We start from the raw sequence: 22,075 nt of genomic DNA, 5'->3' as shown, positions 1-22,075 counted from the left end.
TAAATTGAAATGAAATTCACATAACCATTGATATAAAATTAACCATTTTAAAGTGAACAATTCAGTGGCATTAAGTAGATTCACACTGTTATACACTCACTCCCTCTATCTACTTTCAAAACGCTGGCATCACCCCAAAAGGAACTCCTGTACCCTTTCCTCCCTAACCGCAGCCCCCGCAACCACCAGTCTGCTGTTTCTGTGGATTTACCTATTCTGTATATTTCACATAAGCAGAAGCACACCACCTGTGATTTCCTTTCCTTTTGTCTGGTCCCTTTCACTCAGCATGATGTGTCTGAGACTCATCCACATTGGCATGGATCACTCATTCCTTTTTATGGCTGAATAATATTGCATTGTGTCTATACTACCATTTGCTTATCCATTCATTGATGAACATCTGGGCACCTTCCACCTTTTGGCTCTTGTGTATAGTGCTGCTGTGAACATGAGTCTACTTTTATTTGAGTATCTGTTTTCAATTCTTTGGGGTATAAAGCTGGGAGTGGAATTGCTGGGTCATATGGTAATTTAATTTTTTGAGGATCCCACCAAACTGTTTTCCACAGTGGCTGAACCATTTTACATTGCCATCAGCAACATATGACAGTTCCAATTTCTCCACATCTTTGCCAAAAGATCCTAGTGGATGTGAAATGGTATATCATTGTGGTTTTGATTTACATTTCCCTAATGATGACTGATGTCAAGATGCTTTTCATGTGTTTGTTTGTTGGCCATCTGTATAACCTGTTTGAAGAAATTCTGTTCAAGTCCTTTGCCCACGTTAAAATTGGGGTGTGTGTAGTTCTGTTGTTGAACTATAGGAGCTCTTTACAGATTCTGTATACTACATCTTAATCAGATATAGGATTTCTGAATATTTTCTCACATAACAGATGCATTGCTGATCAGGATTCTAGTGATCTGCAACCAAGATGCAATGTGAGTGTGCTAACATCACCTTGAACGCTGGTGGAAGTGTTCCTACGATCTTGTGCTGGTCTTCACATTAGTCCTTATTGAGATTTTGCTACAGTAAAAGTAGACTATTGTTACTAATATATTTGATCTGATCCTCTTTAGTTAACAGTAATTGTATTAGTTTTCTATTGCTGTATTAACAAATGCCACAAAGTTAGCAGTTTAAATACACATTTACTATATTACAGTTTCTGTGGTCAGAGGCTGGGCATAACTGCAGCTGGTCTCTGCTCAGGGTCTCACAGGCTGAAATCAATGAGTCAGCTGGGGGTTTCTTCCTGGAGTTCGGAGTCCTCTCTCAAGCTCATGTGGTTCCTCGTGGTTTAGCAGGAAGGCCCCATTCTCTTGCAGGCTGTTGGCCAGAGGCTTTCAGTTCCCAGAGGCAGTTCAAAGTTCCCCACCATGCAGCCCCTCCACACCCCTTCATGCTGCGCATCCCTGACTTCAGGAGGGGCCCAGTTCCTTTGAAGGGCTCACCTGGTTAAGTCAGGCCCACTGAATATTCTCCTTTTTTACTAACTCAAAGTCAACTGATTCATTAGTAACTTAATCATAGGAGGATAGCCCATGATACCCCCAGGTTCTGCCTGCACTGCAGGGGAGGGAATTGTAAAAAGTGTGTTCACCAGGGAGCAGGAATCTTGGAGACCATCTTAGAACTCTGTCTGTCACAGTATGGTAGTTAATTTCTTTTTCTTTTCTTTTGAGACAGGGTCTTGCTCTGTCACTCAGGCTGCAGTGTAATGGTACCATCATGGCTCACTGCAGCCTCAACCTCCTGGGTTCAAGTCATCCTCCTGCCTCAGCCTCCCAAAATGTTGGGACTACAGGTATACCAAGTCAGGCTAATTTTTGTATCTTTTGTAGAGACCAGATTTCATCATGTTGTCCAGGATGGTCTCAAACTCCTGGGCTCAAGCGATCTGCCTGCCTCAGCCTCCCAAAGTGCTGGGATTACAGGCGTGAGCCACTGTGGCTGACCTAATTTCTTACTTTTGCCAAAGGTACTATACTTATGTACATATATACAGTATGTTTTTCTACAAATCTAACATCACCCCCACATTTTAAAAATATCACATCATGAATTTACACTTCCAGGCAAGATAGAGTGACAATGACTAGCTTTGCCCTTCCACCTAAACAACATCAACAGCAAAACCCACAAATGTATTCCTACATATAAAACATAATTTTGAAGACACTAGGGCCAGGCAGGCAAGGACAGTCATCTTTAAGACAGGCAGCAACTGCTCTGGCTTCCCACCTGGGGAGTGACCAGGCTGAGCACATGGAGGGGTGCATGGGTGATGCCTGGCAGCCACCAGAATTGAAGACATGGGGCTGGGAGCCAAGGGACACCAAGGCAGTCAGAGTGTGCAGAGCAGAGGACTGGAAAGATGATAAAAATCTGCTTAGAATTCCCTTCGAGTAGGAGGCAGAGGGTTAATCAGCCCCTGTGGGCAAGGAAACTCCTGAGGTCAAGGAAAGAACCACTCAAAAGGACTCCAGGGCACTGCAGACAGCATTCACACAGGGGCCGGGAGAATGCTCATTCCCACCAGCCAGCCAAGTAAACCTGATTATGCACTGAGAAAGTACTGAGGAAAGGCCTGGCACAGTGGCTCACATCTGTAAACCCAGCACTTTGGGAGGCCAAGCCAGGCAGATCACTTGAAGTCAGGGGTACGAGACTAGCCTGACCAACACGATGACACCCCATCTCTACTAAAAATACAAAAATTAGCCAGGTGTCGTGGCGCACACCTGTAATCCTAGCTATTTGGGAGGCTGAGGCAGGAGAATCACTTGAACCCAGGAGGCAGAGGTTGCAGTGAGCCGAGATCTCACTGCACTCCAGCCTGGGTGACAGAGTGATCAGAGTGAGACTCAGTCTCAAAATAAATAAATAAACAAACAAAATAAAATACTGAGGGGAGCACCAAGACGGGCCCTGCCTTGCTGGTAGGGAGTAATTAACCCTAGCGCCCAGGTTAAACACTGCTCTAGTCCTACCTAACAGATCCTAACAACAAGACCCTAAAGGATTAAACTATTTCCAAGTAACTTAATTGTGGCATCACAAAGCCCAGGAATATATATACAAACACAAAAATATTCAGCGTCTTGTGAGGTAAAATTCATCATGTCTGGCAAAAGATAAGAAGTTACCAGCAGGAAAATAGGCCCTATAACAAACAGAAAAGTCAATTAATTGAAACTGGCCCACAACTGCCACAGAGGTTAGAATTAGCACACAAAGACATTAAAAATAATTATTATAACTGTAACGCATATGCACAACCAGCTAAGTAGAGACAACAAAGTATTTAAAAGACCTAAACTGAGATTCCAGAAGTGAAAACTACCATGTCCAAGATGAAAAATATGGTGGACGGGATTAATGGCAGATGAGACGTTGCCAAAGAAAAGATTATAAATTTGAAGACAGCAATAGAAACTGTCTAAAATGAACACACAGAGAAAGAATTATTATTTTATTTATTTATTTTTTTTTTTTTTTGAGACGGAGTTTCACTCTTGTTACCCAGGCGGGAGTGCAATGGCGCGATCTCGGCTCACCGCAACCTCCGCCTCCTGGGTCCAGGCAATTCTCCTGCCTCAACCTCCTCAGTAGCTGGGATTACAGGCACGCGCCACCATACCCAGCTAATGTTTTGTATTTTTTAGTAGAGACGGGGTTTCACCATGTTGACCAGGATGGTCTCGATCTCTTGACCTCGTGATCCACCCGCCTCGGCCTCCCAAAATGCTGGGATTACAGGCTTGAGCCACCACACCCGGCTGAAAGAATTATTTTTAAAAGGAAAAGACAAAGAAGAGAGCTAGTGAACTGTGGGACTTCAAGCAGTCAACATATGTGTAATTGGAGTCACCAAAGAAGAGGTGAGAGAAAGAGCAAAACAGAAAAAAAAAATTTTGAAGAATAGTCAAAAAGTGTTTTCAAACTTGGTGAAAATTGTAAACACACAGATCTAAGAATCACAATGAAACCCAAGCACAAAAAAAAACAAGAAAACGACACCAAGATAGATCATAATCGGATTGCTTAAAACCAGTGATAAAGAGAAAATCATAAAAGCAGTCAGAGAAAAATGACATATATATGAGCAACTGGAATTGTCCTACACTGCTGGTGGGAATCTGAAATGATTCAATGGCTTTGAGTGACATATATGATTAAAAAGTTAATCATATACATATCATATGGTATATGCAATGGCTTTGGCAGTGTCTTAAAAATTAATCAGCTGGGTGCGGTGGCTCACGCCTGCAATCCCAGCACTTTGGGAGGTTGAGGCGGGTGGATCAGTTGAGGTCAAGATTTCGAGACCAGCCTGACCAACATGGAGAAAGCCCATCTCTACTAAAAATACAAAATTAGCTGGGCATGGTGGTACATGCCTGTAATCACAGCTACTCTGGTGTCTGAGGCAGGAGGTTCAATTGAACGTGGGAGGTGGAGGTTGCAGTGACCCAAGATTGCACCATTGCACTCTAGCCTGGGCAACAGGAGTAAAACTTCATCTTAAAAAAAAAAAAGTTAATCATATACTTATCATATGTTCAGCTAGTCCACTTCAAGGTACTTACATCCAAGAGAAATGAAAGTATAAATCCATACAGGAACAATCCAAACATCCATCAATAGCTAAATGGATAAACAAATTGTGGTATATCCATATAGCAAACTAATACTCAGTAATGAAAAAGAATGAATTAACTATTGTGGAAAAGCTGTTATTTGTATAACCACTACAAAAACATATCAAAGTATCTCTCAATAACTATGCTGAGTGAAAGAAACCAGACTAACAAAGAGTGTGTTATTCCATTCAGAGAAAAATCCGGAAAATGAAAAGTAATCAATACTAACAGAAATCAGTGGCACCTTGGTGGCAGGCAGGGAGGGATGGAAGGGAGATAATTGAACGGGGCAGGAGAAGACTCTGGAGGGTGATGGATGCATTCCCTATCCAGATTGTGGAGAAGGTTTCATAGTTGTGCACAGATGCCAAAATGTATTAAGTTGTACATTTTAAATTTGTGGAGTTCACTGTATATCAATTATACTTAAAAAAAAAAAAAAAAAAGAAGACAAACAACAAAGATCCCAGGCAGGGCTTCCATAGGCTTGGCAGGGTGGTGAAGTGTGTGTCCTGGGGACAGAAAGCATCACACTGAGCTTCAGGTTTCACCTGGTTTCGGTGCCAGGTAAAGCCCCTGGCAGAGTCATGTCAAAGGCCAATTGTGAGAGCGTCTGGCCCAGCCACAGCACTTGGCAGGAGCTTCCTGGCTTTTCTCTAAGGAATGTGGGTTTAATCAGTGACTCCCATTGGCACACTGAGTGACTCTTCCAAACCACGTCAGCAAACACATTTCCTCAAGGGTCCCTGCTTGGTCCTGAAATACATGAACATGTTTTGAAAGGGTCGGTCTACAAACAATGAGGATTCCTCAGTAATCCACATTCGCATTCCCATTCATTATTTTTAAAATCATTTTTTGTACAATAATTTTGTAATGTTTGTAAAATAATTTTGTACAAAAAATAATTTTGTATAACTATTTTGTACTCACAGCAGCTTTATTAATAATAACCGAATACTAGAAACAACTCAAATGCTCATAAACAAGAGAATGAATAGTGATATAGTCATATAATGAAATACTACTCAATATTACAAAGGAAAGAGTTGACACATGCAAATACATGAATAAATCTCAAAAGCACCATTTTAAGTAAAAGAACCACATAAAAGAAGACATACCATATCACAGAGTTCTTTTTTTTTGAGACAGAATCTCATCTTGTCACCCAAGCTGGAGTGCAGTGGTGCGATCTCGGCTCACTGCAACTTCAGCCTCCCATTGTTCAAGCAATTCTCCTGCCTCAGCTTCCCGAGTAGATGAGAGTACAGGTGCCCATCACCACACCCAGCTAATTTTTGTATTTTCAGTAGAGACAGGGTTTCACCATGTTGGCCAGGCTGGTCTAAAACGCCTGGCCTCAAGTGATCCACTCACTTCAGCCTCCCAAAGTACTAGGATTACAGGCGTGAGCCACCAAGCCCGGCCCCCAAGGGTTCTATTTACATGAGGTTCTAGAACAGGCAAAACTAAGCTATTGGTAATAGAAAACAAGATGGTTACCTCTGGGTGGAGACAAGAAAGGGGCATAGGGAACTTTCTGAGGTGTTACACATATTCTGTACTTATTGGAGATGTCAGTGATATGGGTGCATATATTTGTCAATATCCATCTAACTCTACACTTAAAATCTGTGATTTTATTGTGTGTAAATTGTAACTCTATTTTTTTTTTTAAAGAGGAAGAACAAAAGAAAAAAAGTAAGTCACAGGATGTGGAGGGAAATTCTCAGTGGAATCCCGCAAGAAAACCATGCCAGCCCCTCAATTTGTCCAAGCATTCTACTTCCCATTTGTGGAGCTGGATGACTCCACAAATAATGCTGTCTGTGGCACAGATGCCAATGAAAAGGTTGCTTCCAGGAAATATTTGGAAGCTGCTTAAATGGTCCTTGCAAGGAGACACTCAGATAACATAAGTTGTCTCCCCGGAAATATACACACTCTGAAAGAGAAGCTTACTCCAAAAGGGTGGGTCAAAAACACAGCATTCTGTTTCTTGCTGCAATTGGTTTGAAGGGTCAATAAATATAAGACAATCTTCCCACCGAATGAATGCCAAACACTGAAGGTATTCAGGAGCTTAGCATCTCTGAGTTGGAGAGAGTAACTACACCATCCACCTGACATATCCTCAAACCAGGGACCCTTCTCCAGCACTCTTGCTGAATAGGAATCCAGCCACTGGCCTGATTCGACTTGTGCGATCAACACCTCCCAGCCCATTCATTTGGGACAACTCTTCATTTGCTTTCAAGTTCTTAGCAGTCATTAACCAGCCATCTTCATCCTGGTATCTTTCACATGTCAGTCACTTTTTTACCTTCAGAAGAAGGATAGGACAGCTCCACACAGCTCCGTACCTGCATTCTTAGGGTCAAGGGGAGCCAGGCTGGTCATTTGATCCACCCTTTTTCAACACCACTTCTTGTCTTATGAGTGCTGCAGAAATATCCACCAATGATGAAAAGAAAAGTGTCCTCCTCTAGGAAATAGGAACCCCCAGGTCCTAACTATTATCCTGGGAATGAACTCAGCTCCAAAACTAAGGGATAACTGAACAGCTAGTAAGGACCTCCTAACCTCAAAATTAACCCTTCCTGGCCGGGCGTGATGGCTCACAGCCTATAATCCCAGCACTTTGGGAGCCTGAGGCGAGAGGATCACGAGGTCAAGAGATAGAGACCATCCTGGTCAACATGGTGAAACCCCGTCTCTACTAAAAATACAAAAAAAAATTAGCTGGGCGTGGTGGCACACACCTGTAGTCCCAGCTACTCGGGAGGTTGAGGCAGGAGAATTGCTTGAACCCAGGAGGCGGAGGTTGCAGTAAGCCGAGATCGCACCATTGCACTCCCGCCTGGGTAACAAGAGTGAAACTCCTCCTCAAAAAAATAAAAATAAAAACAAACAAAAAATAAAGTGCAGTATTTCCCAAGGAAAGTCACATATTCAGCTGCTTATTAACAACATCATCTTGTTTTTCATGTTAATCTGCCATTCACAACACACTCCCATGTGTTACCTCATTTGACCCTCACGAGGAGCTTCCGCAGAAGAGAATGTATTACTATTATTATCACTTATCTTTTTGGAAGATAAATCTCAAGCAGTTCCATGGCTCATCTAGACCACCTAGATGGGCAGCAGCCGAGCCAGAACTAAAAGGCAAGTCTTCCCAGAGCAGATCCAGTGCTCCTTCCATAGCCAAGGCACCTGGCACCCAGCCCTCACTATTTGAGTGGAGAGGTTACTGTGAGAGCAGAAACGGAACGCAGGACGGTTCCTGGGAAAGGCAAGAAGAACACAAGGGCCATTGCGTTGGGGGTGAGGGGAAGGGGCTCAGGACAGGAAAGAAGGGGGAACCAGGCCCACCTTCACTTGCCCCAAGTTTTGCCAGGCAAATCTGTCCTCAGAGAAGCTCGCATACACCAGGTGTTCAGAATATGAATGCAGCCACACCTACTTCACAAGTCTTCCGAGCCAGCAGGTCAATCCACTGATTCCTCTAATAGCAATGGATAAAAACCCATCCCATGTTGGCCTGGACAGTGACACCCAGAGGGGCTGGAAGGTCACGAAGCCGCTGTGTTTTTGGCAGTCCCTCAATAGCCCTTCAGACTCTGTTTCTCCTCACGCAGCAAGTCGATGCTGGTAGCACCAACTTACAGCCGTGGAGGTGATTTTGCAAGTGTATTTGTTACAAGCGAAGTTCGGTTGTAACTTCCAGCCTGCTGGCTGGAAGAGTCTTGCCTTCCAGCCCAATAGCCCACTGGCGTTCCCGTTCAACATTTCTCATCAATATTTCTCAAAGACACACATGGCTTCTCAGAACCTGCCCTCCAGGGTTCACCACGCTGGGCTGGCATAGAGACGAAATGCAGGCGCGGGGGCAGGGGTGGGGATCGGGCGCGGGGTCGGGGAGGGCCCGGGCTGTTCCTGATCCTCGAGCCCTCTCCCCATCACAGCCGCCGTCTTCTCCCCATGCCCTGCGCGCCAGGCCCTGCGGAAAGCCCCAGCGGGTCCCTCGGGGAGTGCCTGAGCTTCCCCATACAGCGCCACGCCGAGGTGGCGGTGGCTGAATCGTGTTCCCGCTTCACGTGGCGAAGTCCTCACCCCGAAGCCTCCGGATGCGGCTGCCAGTGGAGGCGGCTTTTAAAGAGGCGGATGAGGTGGAACAGGTCGTTGCGGGGCCCTAATGCAACAGGGCTGGCATCCCGAGAGGAGGAGACGCGGCCTGCACGGTGGGACCACCAGCCTCAGGGAGAGGAGTCGGGAGGAACCATGCCCCGCCCGGACGAGGGGCCCCGGAGCCGCGCCCCGGGCTCCCGACCACCCGCGGGCCCCCCGGACGGCAGAGCAGGGACCCGCTGGGCCTGGAGCGCTGGTCTGAACGACAACAGAAAGACCCCAGCGGGGACTCCTCAGGCAGATGCCGGAGGCCCAAGGCAGTGGCGGGACTGGGGAGGCAGACGCCAGCCTCTGCAGGAAGGGCCGCTCCCTCGGCGCTGCGCTGGGGACCAGGGGCGGCGGGTACGAAATTCCCGCAGGGCTGACCCCGCAGAGCGCCGGCGCCGCGCTGCTCGCCGGATCCAAAGCCGAGCCCAGGTCGCCTCCCGTGCAGGCGTGGGGAGGGCGTAGGGAGGGGCGGCGCTGCCCCGAGGCTGCACTGGAGGCGGAGGTCTGGCGCCCGCCGGCCGGGATCCACAGACTGGAGTGCCAAGGGGGCGCCTCCGGCTGCGCTGCGCCCCCGCAGGGCAGCCCCGGAAGGGTCGTTGCTCCGTCCTCACTAAGACCGAACGAGGTGGACTCTATCAGCCCTTTTCCAGAAGAGGAAGCCGAGGTTCAGAAAACTCAACCAGTTTGTTCCAGGACACGGGGACAAAGGGTTCAGAGGCAGCTCTGGACTCAGACCCAGGTCTGCCAATTCTAAAGCCCACGGCATGAGCCGTCAGGGCCCAGCTATGGTGGCTTTCAGGGAAACTTGGACGGGATAACTTCCAGAGTGAGGCGATAAGGTGGGTACCTTATAAACTCTCACTTTATAAGTGAGATTCCTGTACAGTGCCCACACAGCACGCACACATATGTGCATGCACACACACACCCACACGTGCATGCACACACTAATGCACACACCCACATGCATGCACACACACTAATGCACACACCTGCATACACACACAGGCATATTTTTATGCATATACACTCATACACAACACACACATGCATGTACACACGTGCACTCATACACCCACGTACACACACATCCACGCATGCATACTCCTGACACACACACACTTGCACACTCACACCAGCTCACCCTCACACACACTCTAGTCCCCTTGACATCATGGGAATCTTCCCTTCTTGACCGCACCACAACCCTGGTCTGAAAACAAGATGCTGTGAGTGATAACAGCCCATGCATCACACAAAAGGCACAGTTAAATCCATGAACAGATCCTGTATTTTTTGTGTGATATTCCTCCCAGGAGGCCCAAAGTTGAGTAGATTTTATTTAAACTGCCCTTTCAAATACATTCTAATTGCTTTATGATTTGTTTCACAACTCAAAGTTGGAAAAAATTCCATTTTAGAAGTTGCCATTACCCATTTGCAAGCATCGCCTTCCTGACCCCAAATTCCGTGGCTACATCAGGAGAATAGATTTTTCTCATTTACCAATGTGACGGGAAGCAGATGTGGGTGAAGCCTCTAGCTCACTGGGTGAACCATGAGCATTTGGCCATGTTGCTGCCATATTTCATGATTACAAAAACAGACTTTTTTTTTTGAGACGCAAGACTTCCTTCTTAACTAATTGATTAGGTGTTTGTATGCCCTTTCACAATGACAAATCTATAAAATTATTTTCATGAACATTTTTTTATTTTGGTCATAATTATGACTTTTTAAAATCAATGGAAAGTCTCAGTCTGTTCAAATGATAAACCAAAAAAATGGGCTCATGAAACTAATTCAGTCTTTGCATTTCTTCAACAACCAACTCACAATTCTCTGCTCTTTGACTCAGAGGCTGGACATGTGTTAACAGCTTTTTTTGATTCTGTATGGTCTTAACAGGATGGCAGAAACCCGGTGTTAAAAGAGTTTTAAGGTCAGCCATGTAACCATGGGACCTCCTCTGATTGGCAAACAGATGTAGACATTCCTTCCAGATTCAGTAAAAGAAAAAATTCTAATAAGAGCAGCCATGTTCGGGGTGTGCACGATATGCTGAGTGCCTGGTACACATCCCCTTGTTTAATTCCCACAGAAACTTTGTGAGACAAGTACTACAATCCCTGTTTAACAGATGGGCAAACTGAGGTTTGGAAAAACATTCGTTTACCCAAGGTCACACAGCTGGAAAATGGCAGTGCTGGGATGTGAACCTGAGTGTCCTCGAGGCTGAAGTCTTCCTTGCCACTCCAAGCATCCATCACTTACAGATGTCTGAAAGAGCTGCTGCCCAAAGCCAAATCATCGTTTCCCCCAGGTCTGCCATGAAGCTGTGGAAAGGGCTGGGGATGAGGAATGAGGTTACTGAGTCACCTAGGTGCAGGTGCCCACTGCCACCAGGGGCAAATCACTGCCTCTCTCTGGTAGGCTGGATCCCATCTCACCCACAGCAGAGCAGCTGTAGAGAGAGGAAGCTGTTAAGAAACTAGAGGACATGAGTCCGGGCATGGTGGTTCACACCTGTAATTCCAGCACTTTGGGAGGCCAAGGCAGGTGAATCACTTGAGATCAGGAGTTAGAGAACAGTCCGGCCAACATGGTAAAACCCCATCTCTACTAAAAATACAAAAATTAGCCAGGAATGATGGCGAGCACCTGTAATCCCAGCTGCTCCGGAGGCTGAAGGAGGAGAATCGCTTGAACCCAGGAGGTGGGGGCTGCAGTGAACTGAGATCGCACCACTGCACTCCAGCCTAGGTGACAGAGCAAGAGTCCATCTCAAAAAAAAGAAAGAAAGAAACTAGAGGACATGTGAATCCTCGGCCCAGGGCACACATGGGAGGCACTCAGTTGTTTCTCCTCTGGCCTCTAGGAGTACACCAATATGACTTTCAGAGGACATCTGCAAACTTATGTTTCTCTCCCAATGGTTCGTGCTTAGTCCTGAAATAAGTTTCTGGACATGATGAAGGGATGTTCTCTGAGTGCCTATGTCAGCAGTTAAATATGAATCCTGATTCAACCCATGATGAAAACTGCACGAGGGAGAAAGCTGGAGGTGGTGTGTGGCCTCTGGAGAACTTTCCCAAACTGAATTACATTCGTTCACATGATGAGAAATCACAGTGAGGACCAAGTGCAGTGCCTGGCACCACTAAATGCTGCTCAGGAACGGTTTCTGGCTGGGTGCGGTGGCTCATGCCTATAATCTCAACGCTTTGGAAGGCTGAGGTGGGAGGGTCGCTTGAGCCCAGCAGTTAAAGACCAGCCTGGCCAACATAGTGAGACAAAAACTTTACAAATTAGCCAGCTGTGGTGGTGTTCACCTGTAGTCCCAGCTACTTGGGAGGCTCAGGCGGAAGGATCACCCAAGTCCAGGAGCTGAGGCTGCAGTGAGCTGACATCACACCACTGCACACCTGCCTGGGTGACAGAGCAAGACACTATCTCAAAAATAATAATAATAATAAAGAAAGGTTGTCGCACCAAATCAATACAGGGTTCTAATTCTGAAATGAAACCTTTGAATTTTTTCCATAGCTTATTTTAAAGCTTTCTTTATCAATTGCTTTTTGCTTTCAACAGCAATGATAAATTCAACTGAAAGATATATTGAATCCATGTTGCCCATTATAAAACTTAAAGGACAATTTCATCATGGTCCCACAGCTTCCAAATACCACAGGAGGAGAAGCCTGTCTCAGACAAACTCAGATGTTCTAAAATTAAAACAAGGCTGGGCGTGGTAGCTCATGCCTGTAATCCCAGCACTTTGGGAGGCCAAGGCAGGTGGATCACCTGAGGTCAGAAGTTCAAGACCAGTTTGGCCAACATGGTAAAACCTCATCTCTACTAAAAATACCAAAATTAGCTGGGTGTGGTGATGGGCACCTATAATCCCAGCTATTCGGAAAGCTGAAGCAGGAGAATCACTTGAACCTGGAAGATGGGGGTTGTAGTGAGCCGAGATCGTGCCACTGTACTCCAGCCTGGGCAACAGAGCAAGACTCTGTCAAAAAAACAGAAAAGAAAAGAAGAAAAGAAAGAGCCCAAAAGACACCCTTCTGTATGCAGTTACTCCACATCCCAAAGAACAACAGAATAAAGAAACTTTCCCCTCAAAACCACTGATTGTACCATTATCTGTGCTAACAAAAATAGGGGAAGGCTGTATGCCATGCTGATAGCAGGATGCAGATTTTCTTGATGGGATATACTATACAATCATCAAACATGACCCTAAAGATGATGCATTAGCTGGAAAAATGTGTCTGATGTACAGTTTAAATACATAAAAGCAAGGTATAAATGGTATGCATTCTGTGGTTAAAATTAGGTGAGCAAATATCTGCCCACAGGATGGATGAGAAAAGATTATGCAAAAAGTTAAATAGCCCTTGTTTTAGGACAATGAGTTATATTCAGTAACATTCATCATGCTAAATCAAGATATAGCTTGGTTATTTAAAAAAAAAAAAAGCAGGGGTGGGGGGAACAAGTACAGTAGCTCAGATCTGTAATCATAGCATTTTGGGAGACTGAGGCAAGAAGACTGTTTGAGGCCAGGAGTTCAAGGCTGCAGTGAGCTGTGATCGCGCCACTGCACTCCAGCCTGTGAGACAGAACGAGACCCTGTCTCAAAAAAAAAAAAAAGGAGGAGCGAGAAGGATGGGCAAGCCATCATGCCTTTTCCCAACCTGACAGCCTGGGTAAAGGCGGCAGCCACAGCTCAGAGGTTTGCTGCTGGAGTGCTAATGGGCACTTCAAGGGGCAAGAGTACAATGTGCAGCTGCCTGGAGGAGAGCACTGTGAAAGATCTCCACCTCCCCAACATCCGCCACTGCCCCAGCGAGGGACTCAATTGTTTCCAGAGAGGGGAGAAACATAGAAATCTGTGGGGCAGAGAGGGCTCCTCTGAAGGTGCAGGATCACACCCACACTTCGTGAGGCCCTGAAAGCATAGGACAGTGGGGCACAGGGCTCACAGTATACCCCTGGCTGCGCCAGCACCACCTCACAGCCAGAGAACTGAGGCTTGGAGAGGCCTCCAGGCTCCTCATCTACAGCCTTCCCTTCCAGCCGACAGCGTTTTCCTCTTCCAGAGTCAGCCCTCCAAAAGCCACCTCCAAAAGCACCAAGCAAGGCATGACAACCCTCAAGCTACACGCACGTCACCATTCCAAGTCCCGAGGACTTGGGGTACTCCCCAGGCTCACCAACTAGGCCAGAGACATGTTCTGAGAACATTCCCCATGAGAACATTTCCCAGGAAGATGATGAAAGTGGGCAGAGGAACAGGGACCTGGGAGCAGGTGGCCTGACCTGGGCACACACGTACTGTCCCAGGCTGAGTGCCGAACCTGCACACAGGGTTTGCGGACATTCGTCCTTTTCACTCCCATCTTCCAAGGTGGCCTGCAAACCTAAGGGAGCTCAGACCTGGCCCTGTGTGCTCTGCAGAGGTCAAGGCTCCCACTCTGTGACACTTCTCCCTCTGTAAAACAATGGCAGTAACCTCTGTCTGTACATCTCATGAGGCTGCTGTGGAAAATTTTTAGGATTTGAAGTAACTTGGAAAGCTCACATTCTGTAAGTACATTATATACAGAGAAACACAGATTTTGATACTGGCACGGATAAACCCAAATTTATCAATGTACATAAACCTCTACAGAACAAGTGCCCACTGCCCACCCCATTGGATCAAAAATCCTTTAGTTGGGTTTCATGCCATTGAGGTGGAATTTCTCTAAAGCATGGCTCCAGCTTAGAGCCCAAGCTTCTCACCCTATTCCTTGGATAGTCACCTACTGGTTTTACTGGCCCCATGTCCTCTCCCCTTCTTCTAGTAACAGCACTCCAAATTGTCCTTTGGGACCATCTTTCACTTCTTGGTCCCTATAGCTCCAGGGCGGTTGATCGTCCACACACGTGAACACACACACAGACACACCTGAGCCTGGCCCATCGGGGGGCTGCTCCTCTGGTCTCAGTGACCAGGGTGGGTTATCTGTATAGACAAATGCAGGTGTTTTACACAAGTCCATCAGAGGGAGTTAGGGAATTTTTGCTGGGACTGTTGGGAAACAGAAACTAACACTAGGATGTGAATCTGGAGCTGCTGGAAGCTTCCCTGGTATTTTATGGGAAAAGTGAGGGCATCCTTGAAAAATATGGAGTCAAGAGGAAGAAACAGAAAATCCAGGCACCTCGAGCTGTGCCTAAGCAGACAATAATCTGGACTTCTCTATTACCCAAGCCAATGAACTCCACACCCCCACTTTTTTTTTGTTTTGTTTTTGTTTCTTCCATTTGTTGTTGAGACAGCCTCAGTCTGTCACCCAGGCTGGAGTACAGGGGCACAATCACGGCTCACTGCAACCTCAAACACCTGGGCTCAAGCAATCCTCACACCTTGGTCTCTCGAGGAGCTGGGACTACAGGTTTGCACCACCATGCCCAGCTAATTTCTTTCTTTCTTTCTTTTTTTTTTTTTTTTTTTTTTGAGATGGAGACGTGCTGTGTCACCCAGGAAGAGTATGGTGGCATGATCTTGGCTCACTGCAACCTCCAACTTCTGGGTTCAAGTGATTCTCCTACCTCAGCCTCCCAAGTAGCTGGGATTACAGGTGTGTGTCATCATGCCTGGCTAATTTTTGTATTTTTAGTAGAAAAGAGGTTTCACCATGTTGGCCAGGCTGGTCTCAAACTCCTGACCTCAGGTGATCTGCCCACCTTGGCCTCCTAAAGTGCTGGGACTACAGGCGTAAGCCACCGAGCCTGGCCACACACACACATGCGCGCACACACACACACACACACACACACAGAGAAATATATATATATATATATATATATATATATATATATATATATATACACACACACACACAGGGGGGTGGGGGGAGAGAGACGAGGTCTTGCTATATCGTCCAGGCTGGTCTCGAACTCCTGGGCTCAAGTTATCCACCCACCTCGGCCTCCCAAAGCACTGAGATAATAGGTGTGAGCCACCATGCCCCAGCCTCCTGAAGCTGCACAGAGTTGGAGTCGTGTCACGTTGCTATTTGAGGGTAAAAGGATCCAAAGGTGTCCAGAAAGGCTGAAGCTAATGGGATGCTTCTTGGTGAGGGAAGGGGGAACAGCCTGCTCTGGCGACCATGACTCTAACTCTAACTGCATGCACTCTGGAAGGGGATTTGGAGGCCAAAGTCAGATATGGCTGCTAAGAAAGCCAAGGAGCTGAGGAAAAGGCAGGATAGGAGCAGGTAGCAGAGCTCCCCAGGCACGCCGAATGGTGCAGGTGCACCATATGCAGTCTCTGGGTGGACTGACCGCCTTGGTCCTTGGGGGCTGGGGAGTGGCTGGTCGCCTCCAGCCTATTGTCTTCTTCCCTTCCTGCAGTGAAGGGAAGTGTTACCGTTCTTTGCATGTGCTGTGATACGGGAAAGCTGGCAAGCAGTGTCCTAGAATGCCACCCTTAGTCACTCACTTCGGGGGCAGAACAGCATCCACTTAAGGGTTAAAGGCTAAAGGCTGCAAAGAATGGGACTGTGCCAGGGAGAATCCCAAATCCATCAACCTTCCCTTCAGCTGTGGCTGGGAGCAAGCTGGACAGCAGAGCCCCAAGGGAGACAGAAATTCTGTGGTTGAAGAATGTTCCCCAAGTGTGGTGCTTGGGAAACACCAAAGTGGAAGGCAGGCCCAGTTACGAAAATTGAAGCGGGCCAGTAGATGACTGAACCCCCACTCTGCCCCATCCTCCTCTGGGCTGACAGAATAAATACTCCATGGTCCCAGCAGGCACTGGGGTAACACTCCACAGCTGACCTTGGGGTAACACTCATGGCCCCGGCTGACACTGGAGTAATGCTCTATGGCCCTGGCTGATCCTAGGGTAACACTCCATGGCCTCAACTGATGTGAGAGTAACATCCCACAGCCCTGGTTGATGCTGGGGTAGCACTCCACAGCCCTGGTTGGCGCTGGGGTAGCGCTCCACAGCCCCGGATGATGCTGGGGTAACACTCCGTGGCCCTGGTTGATGCTGGGGTAACACTCCATGGCTCTGGATGACATTGGCGTAATACTCCATGGCTCAGGTTGACGTTGGAGTAATGCTCCACAGCAGTGGCTAACTCTGTTGGTTGATCCCCAATAGCCGTGCCCAGTATTCCTTCCCACCAAAGCCTCAATTCTGATCCAGTGGCAATATGCCCAGCCTCAGGGGATGTGTCAAGATCAGCCAAAGCCTGCTATGGCAATCGCATTACCCTTGCCAGTGACAGGGTGATGGTGACCCTGTGACCTAGCTCTGGCTAGTGGCTACAAAGGAAGTCTGCTGAAAGGCGGGAAAGTTTCCCCCTGAAGTGAAATTAAAGAGACAAGCTCTCAAGAAGACTGCTCTGTTCCCTGCCCCCTTTCCTTCTACCCAGGCTACTCCAGGATACAGACATAGGTTCCCAGCTGCAGCAGCCATCTTGAGATCATGAGGAAAGGACAAGGGAATGGCAGACACTGAGTGGGACTCAGCTGTGGCCAAGTCACTGACAAACCCATGATGTGCTGACCGTCTTCCAGGCTTCTCTCAAAATGTCAGGTAAGTAAGGACACTTGGGTATTCTGTTACCTGCCATCAAAAGCATATTTACCATCCAGTACTTTTCCTGTATGTTACCATATTTGCTCATAACTACATAGGAGTTGTGACCACAATATTAAAGGAGAGGAAGTGGAAGAGGTGGGATGACAGAGCTGGTAAATGGTGGGACCAGGCCTCAAACTCTCTTCTGCTGATGGAAAACTTCAGGCATCATCTGCTTTGCTCTGTATAAATTCATTCAGCTTACAGATTCCCCAGCCTCAGGGGCCATGCCTCAAATCTTCAAAGCCAATGTGGGAAAGTCCAATCCAAAATGACAAAATATGTCTTTGAAAGGAATGCCCCAACCCTTGGCTTATTCTAAACATGCTGCTATTATTATAAAGCTCTCCCAAACTGTAGCAAGAAAAAAAAAAAAAAAAAAAGAGGAGAAAAAAAGAGTGGAGAGAGAAAGTGAGCATGCCAGGAAGTCATTGAAAGGAAACTTTTTTTTTTTTTTTGGGGGGAGCCAGGAAATGTCAAGGAAACAAATGTAGCTATGATTTACACCGCATCTCCAGTTGTGCTGTGGGATTCAAAAATAGGCATCTTAATTAAAACTGACAGCAGAGAGCAGCCTGACAAGTAGAAAAACTGCTAAGGAGGCTGAAAAATCTCCATTTGACACTGGGTTGACAGTATTTAACCAATATATAGAGTTGGTAAGAGAGAAGGAAAGTGCGTGAATTTTACCCAAGTCTCTAGGCTTTTCTTGTTTTCAAACTGATTGGTCTGGACAATGGAAGGCCAACAGCCAACAATAAATCCATTGTAAGCTGGCGTGGTCTCTTCTGAATATAACTAAATATTTCTTTAATCCTTGCATTCCATTTTTTACTGTATTATGGGGGCCATGTATTCTAAAGTTTTAAGCTTTTATAACATTGTAACTATAGGTGTAAGATGGGGGATTGATTACTTAGGCAGCCTATTTAAAGCACTTTAAAAGGAAAGTATTAGAATTTTTTGCATGAATTTTTTTAGATCGTACTGAAGATATGCTCGTTCATGGCTCTTACTCAGAAATCTTGTTTATCTCTTCCTTTTGTGCCATGGGAAGGGTCTTTAATGATCACCAGTTGACATGAATATTCCTTTTTTGTAGCTTCTGTATCTTCATTATCAGGCACATCAGCCAGTCCAGAAAAACTTACTTCACAGTTCTGTTCCCAAGGGAACAAAGAGAGTGGGTCCCATATTAACAGTGGCTTTTGTTGGCTTTTTTCCCCCTGACATTAAAGCCATGTATGGTTGGCAAGGATGTCTTTTCTTTAATTTGGACATGGTTTCTGCCTCTGGTTCTCTGAAAGCAAGTTTGTTGGTAGGACAAGCTGCCCGCACACTCACATACATAACTACTTCAGCACTGGCTTAAAAGAGGCTTCACTGAGAACAAATCAGAACTGAAAAACAGCTTCAAGTACAAATGTTCTTTCCTTACAAGATTTTCAGTTCAATACTTATTTGGCCTTCATATCTAATGGCTTGAAAAAGTATCTATACATCTAATTACAGTCAATTATTGACTCCCCATATATGCCTCCCACAGCGCTCTCCTCCCAGCCAGGGAACTTACTGTCACCAGCCAGGCTATGTACACTTCCCATCCAGTGAAATTTTCAAGAATAGCTCCTAACAGAAATAGACTGGTACCCTGGGAGAGAGAAGCTGTCTCACAGTGGGCACCCAAACAACCAGAAGTTAAACCCCAACTGTATTCATAATGCGCCATCTCCGACTCTCCACTGGCGGGAAAATCTGGCCAGTTTACACTCCAGGCACAGCACGCACCTCAGATACCGAGCTCCGATTAGTGAGTAGTACTATGTGTGAATGGCACAGCAAATTCTCCAGAATCCAGGATTCCCTGGATTCTAAATTTTTCTTTTGCTTTCTAAACAAGAATAGAGAGAGAGAGAAAGAACACTGCTCTGTCCAGTAACTCATTGTTCAAGCACTGTAGTTCACCCAGATAAAATTCAGTGCCAGCCGGGTGGGAGAGGAAGCCTGGGAGAGCAACTGCACAGTCTCTCCCCGCTGAAGTTCAGGACTTAAGAAGCAACACTTCCCAGCAGTGGCTGCTTGTGCAGGATGTCCCTCCCTCCTAAAATAGACACAATTTGTAGTTCCTTGTAAAATGATTGTACTAGGATTTCTGAGTTACTCAATCAGGGCTTTCGGTTTATTTTTACCAAATAAGAGAGGCCTCCTATGAGAAAGAGCAGCCGCAGATGTATCAGTAACAGGTAGAAACTTTACTGGCCCTCCATAAATCAATGCAACATCCCCCTGGTCTCCAGGGATTTGCCAAAAGATAATGGGCAGTAATTATAAAACCATCGCAAGGAGTTGCCAGCAGGGCTCAAAGACAGTTCTGAAGTCTGCAGACCCTTCCAAGGGGAAAATAGGAAATCATTTCATGAAGCAGCAATTTTACCCAGAACCCGGCTAGAAGAGCTGCAATACTAGCTTAAGTTAAAGTGACTAAGAAACAGGTGGGGTGAACAAGAGGTGTGGTACACAGTCATCTTCTCCTACTTTCCTTGAGTCCAAAGGAACTCAACATTGGAAACACAGCTGGATACATTAATAAAGATCCCAGCAGGGCAAAGTCTAGGGAATTGAGGGTGAACAGGCCAGTCCTCCCTCTCCCCTACCTTGAAACACTGCCTCTTTTCACACAGCAATTAAGGATGCCCCCTTGGGCAGTGGCCTTGGGGGTCGGGGGCAGCCATCTATCCCAGGAGGAGGAGGAAGGCTCCAGAAGAGGCTCTGGCCAGCCCACCAGGCCTGTCCCAGTTCTGTGGGGAGGGGAACTACCACACAAAAGGTGGAGGCTTTGGCCAACATGTTGGGTGAGGGCTTTGAGGACCCAAATGTGGCCCGTACTTTGAAGACACACAGCAGCAATCTTATCCCTTAGAAGTGTCACAGAGCCTCATATGAGCTTTCAAGTAAGCTGTGGAAGTCGCGATTCCCATTTATGGGATGGGAAACTCAGGATGTCCTGTGAGCCCACATCCCAGATGGCACCATCTGAAACCAGAATCCAGCTCCTCTACCCCCGATTTCTTCTCCTTCACCTCATCCTACCAAGTCATGTGGGCGCCCCCCACCCCCATCCCCCAGGCCTCAATGCACAGGTGATGGCTCAGCCTTGGGGCCTGAGCTGCTGGAGACACACCGGGGCACGGCGAGGCCCAGCCCTCGGGCCTGTCTGAGGCTTCCCTCCACCGTGACAGCCACCTCACCAAGTCACCAGCGTTAGTTGGGAACAGTAGCTGCTACTGGTGACAGTCACTACACACCTCGCACAAGCCTCATCTTTATCTTGGCCGCTGGCCGCCAACGGGAAGCAACGTGTCCGAGAGCACACCCCGTGGAGACTGACCCTAGGTCTGTTACTCCAAAGTCACTGGTCTCTCCTTTCTCTTTCCTGCGGCCGACTGCCTGGCACGGGACTCTGAGGCGGCAACGGAGACCGCAAAATCCCTTGGGGCCGGCACCCCCAGCCTCCACCTTGGCGCAGACGCGCCCGTCTCTGGGATGACCCAGAGCGCACGCAGCCGGCGGGCGACCCTCCTCCTAGAGACCGGCACGCTGCCCCTAGTTCCAGTGCACGGCCACCCCTAGCCCGACACAACCCCCGAGTCCGCCCTCGATACGCGCCCCGGCGCTCACCTCTCGCAGCAGACGCTCCAGGTGCGGCTCGGCCCAGGCGGCCCCGGAGCCGGGCGGCCCCGCGCGCCGCAGGAGCTCCCGCTCCTCCTCGAGCGCCGCCACCCGGCCCTGCAGCGCGGCCGCCTGGACGCCCAGCAGCAGGCAGGCGGCCGCCGAGCCCATGGAAAGCAGCAGGCACAGCGCGCTCACCGCCCGCGACCCGGCCGTCGTCGCCGGGCGGCCCCCACCGCCGCCGCCGCCCGCTGCGTTGCCCTTCCCTGCGTCGCCACCGCCACCAGCGCTCTCTCCTGGGCCCATGGCGCGTTCGTCGCGCGTGGATTCTCCGAAGGGACGATGCTGAGCTGGGGCTGAGGTTGAGCGCGTGAGGAACAGGCGAGACAGCCCGAGGCGCGAGGTCCGCCGGGCGCGGGGCTTCGCCTCCGGGTAGCCGCGTATTGCGGCGCACGCCCCCCTCACAGCCGCCAACTCCTCCACAGCGGCCACTTTGGGCAGTTTCCTCTATGCAAATAGACCCTGCCAGAAAAGGAGCCGGGACCCACCCAGGGGAGGAGCGGCCGCGCTGGCCCCGCGCGGCGAGGGGGCGGGGGCGAGGAGGGAACTAGCTCCTGGGAGCCACCGGTCCGCGCCAGGCTGATCCCACGCGCAGCGCGCACCTCCGCCCTCACCCGCGCCGGTCGCCGGCACCCGCCCCCGCGCCCGCACCTCTGCGGCTGCCCCAGCCCAAGTCAGCACTGAGGACCCCAGAGGTCGGAGGGGCGCCCAGCCACCCCTCGCGCCTTCTGCAGCCCACCCCTGCCTGGAGCACTCACCACTCGTGCCTTAGGAACATTCCTCTAAACTTGGGAATTAACCTTTCTGACACTTGTAAAAAGTTCAAAACTTCAAATCCTGTGGAAAACTTAGTGCGTC

The 22,075-nt window shown here is 48.1% G+C and overlaps 1 protein-coding gene across 5 annotated transcripts in view; it reads right to left on the bottom strand.

Moving 5' to 3' along the window:
- COL23A1 (collagen type XXIII alpha 1 chain) overlaps nucleotides 1-21,822 on the bottom strand; it is a 356,236-nt gene extending 334,414 nt beyond the window's left edge. For 3 of the 5 annotated variants that reach the window (XM_037734819.1, XM_017518274.2, XM_037734820.1), the window contains exon 1: nucleotides 21,167-21,655. In XM_037734819.1, the coding sequence (XP_037590747.1) occupies nucleotides 21,167-21,463 (297 nt within the window). In that variant the 5' untranslated portion in view covers nucleotides 21,464-21,655. Of the gene's footprint in view, nucleotides 1-21,166 lie in introns of all 5 variants that reach the window. The other 2 variants (XM_017518269.2, XM_017518273.2) reach the window with 1 other exon arrangement.
- Nucleotides 21,823-22,075: the final 253 nt, after the last annotated feature.

The sequence above is a fragment of the Cebus imitator genome, unplaced genomic scaffold (genome assembly GCF_001604975.1).
Source record: "Cebus imitator isolate Cc_AM_T3 unplaced genomic scaffold, Cebus_imitator-1.0 Scaffold668, whole genome shotgun sequence".
Classification (NCBI taxonomy): Eukaryota; Metazoa; Chordata; class Mammalia; order Primates; family Cebidae; genus Cebus; species Cebus imitator.
Note: the sequence above shows the minus strand (reverse complement) of the source record. Positions and strands in the feature narration are given on the sequence as shown.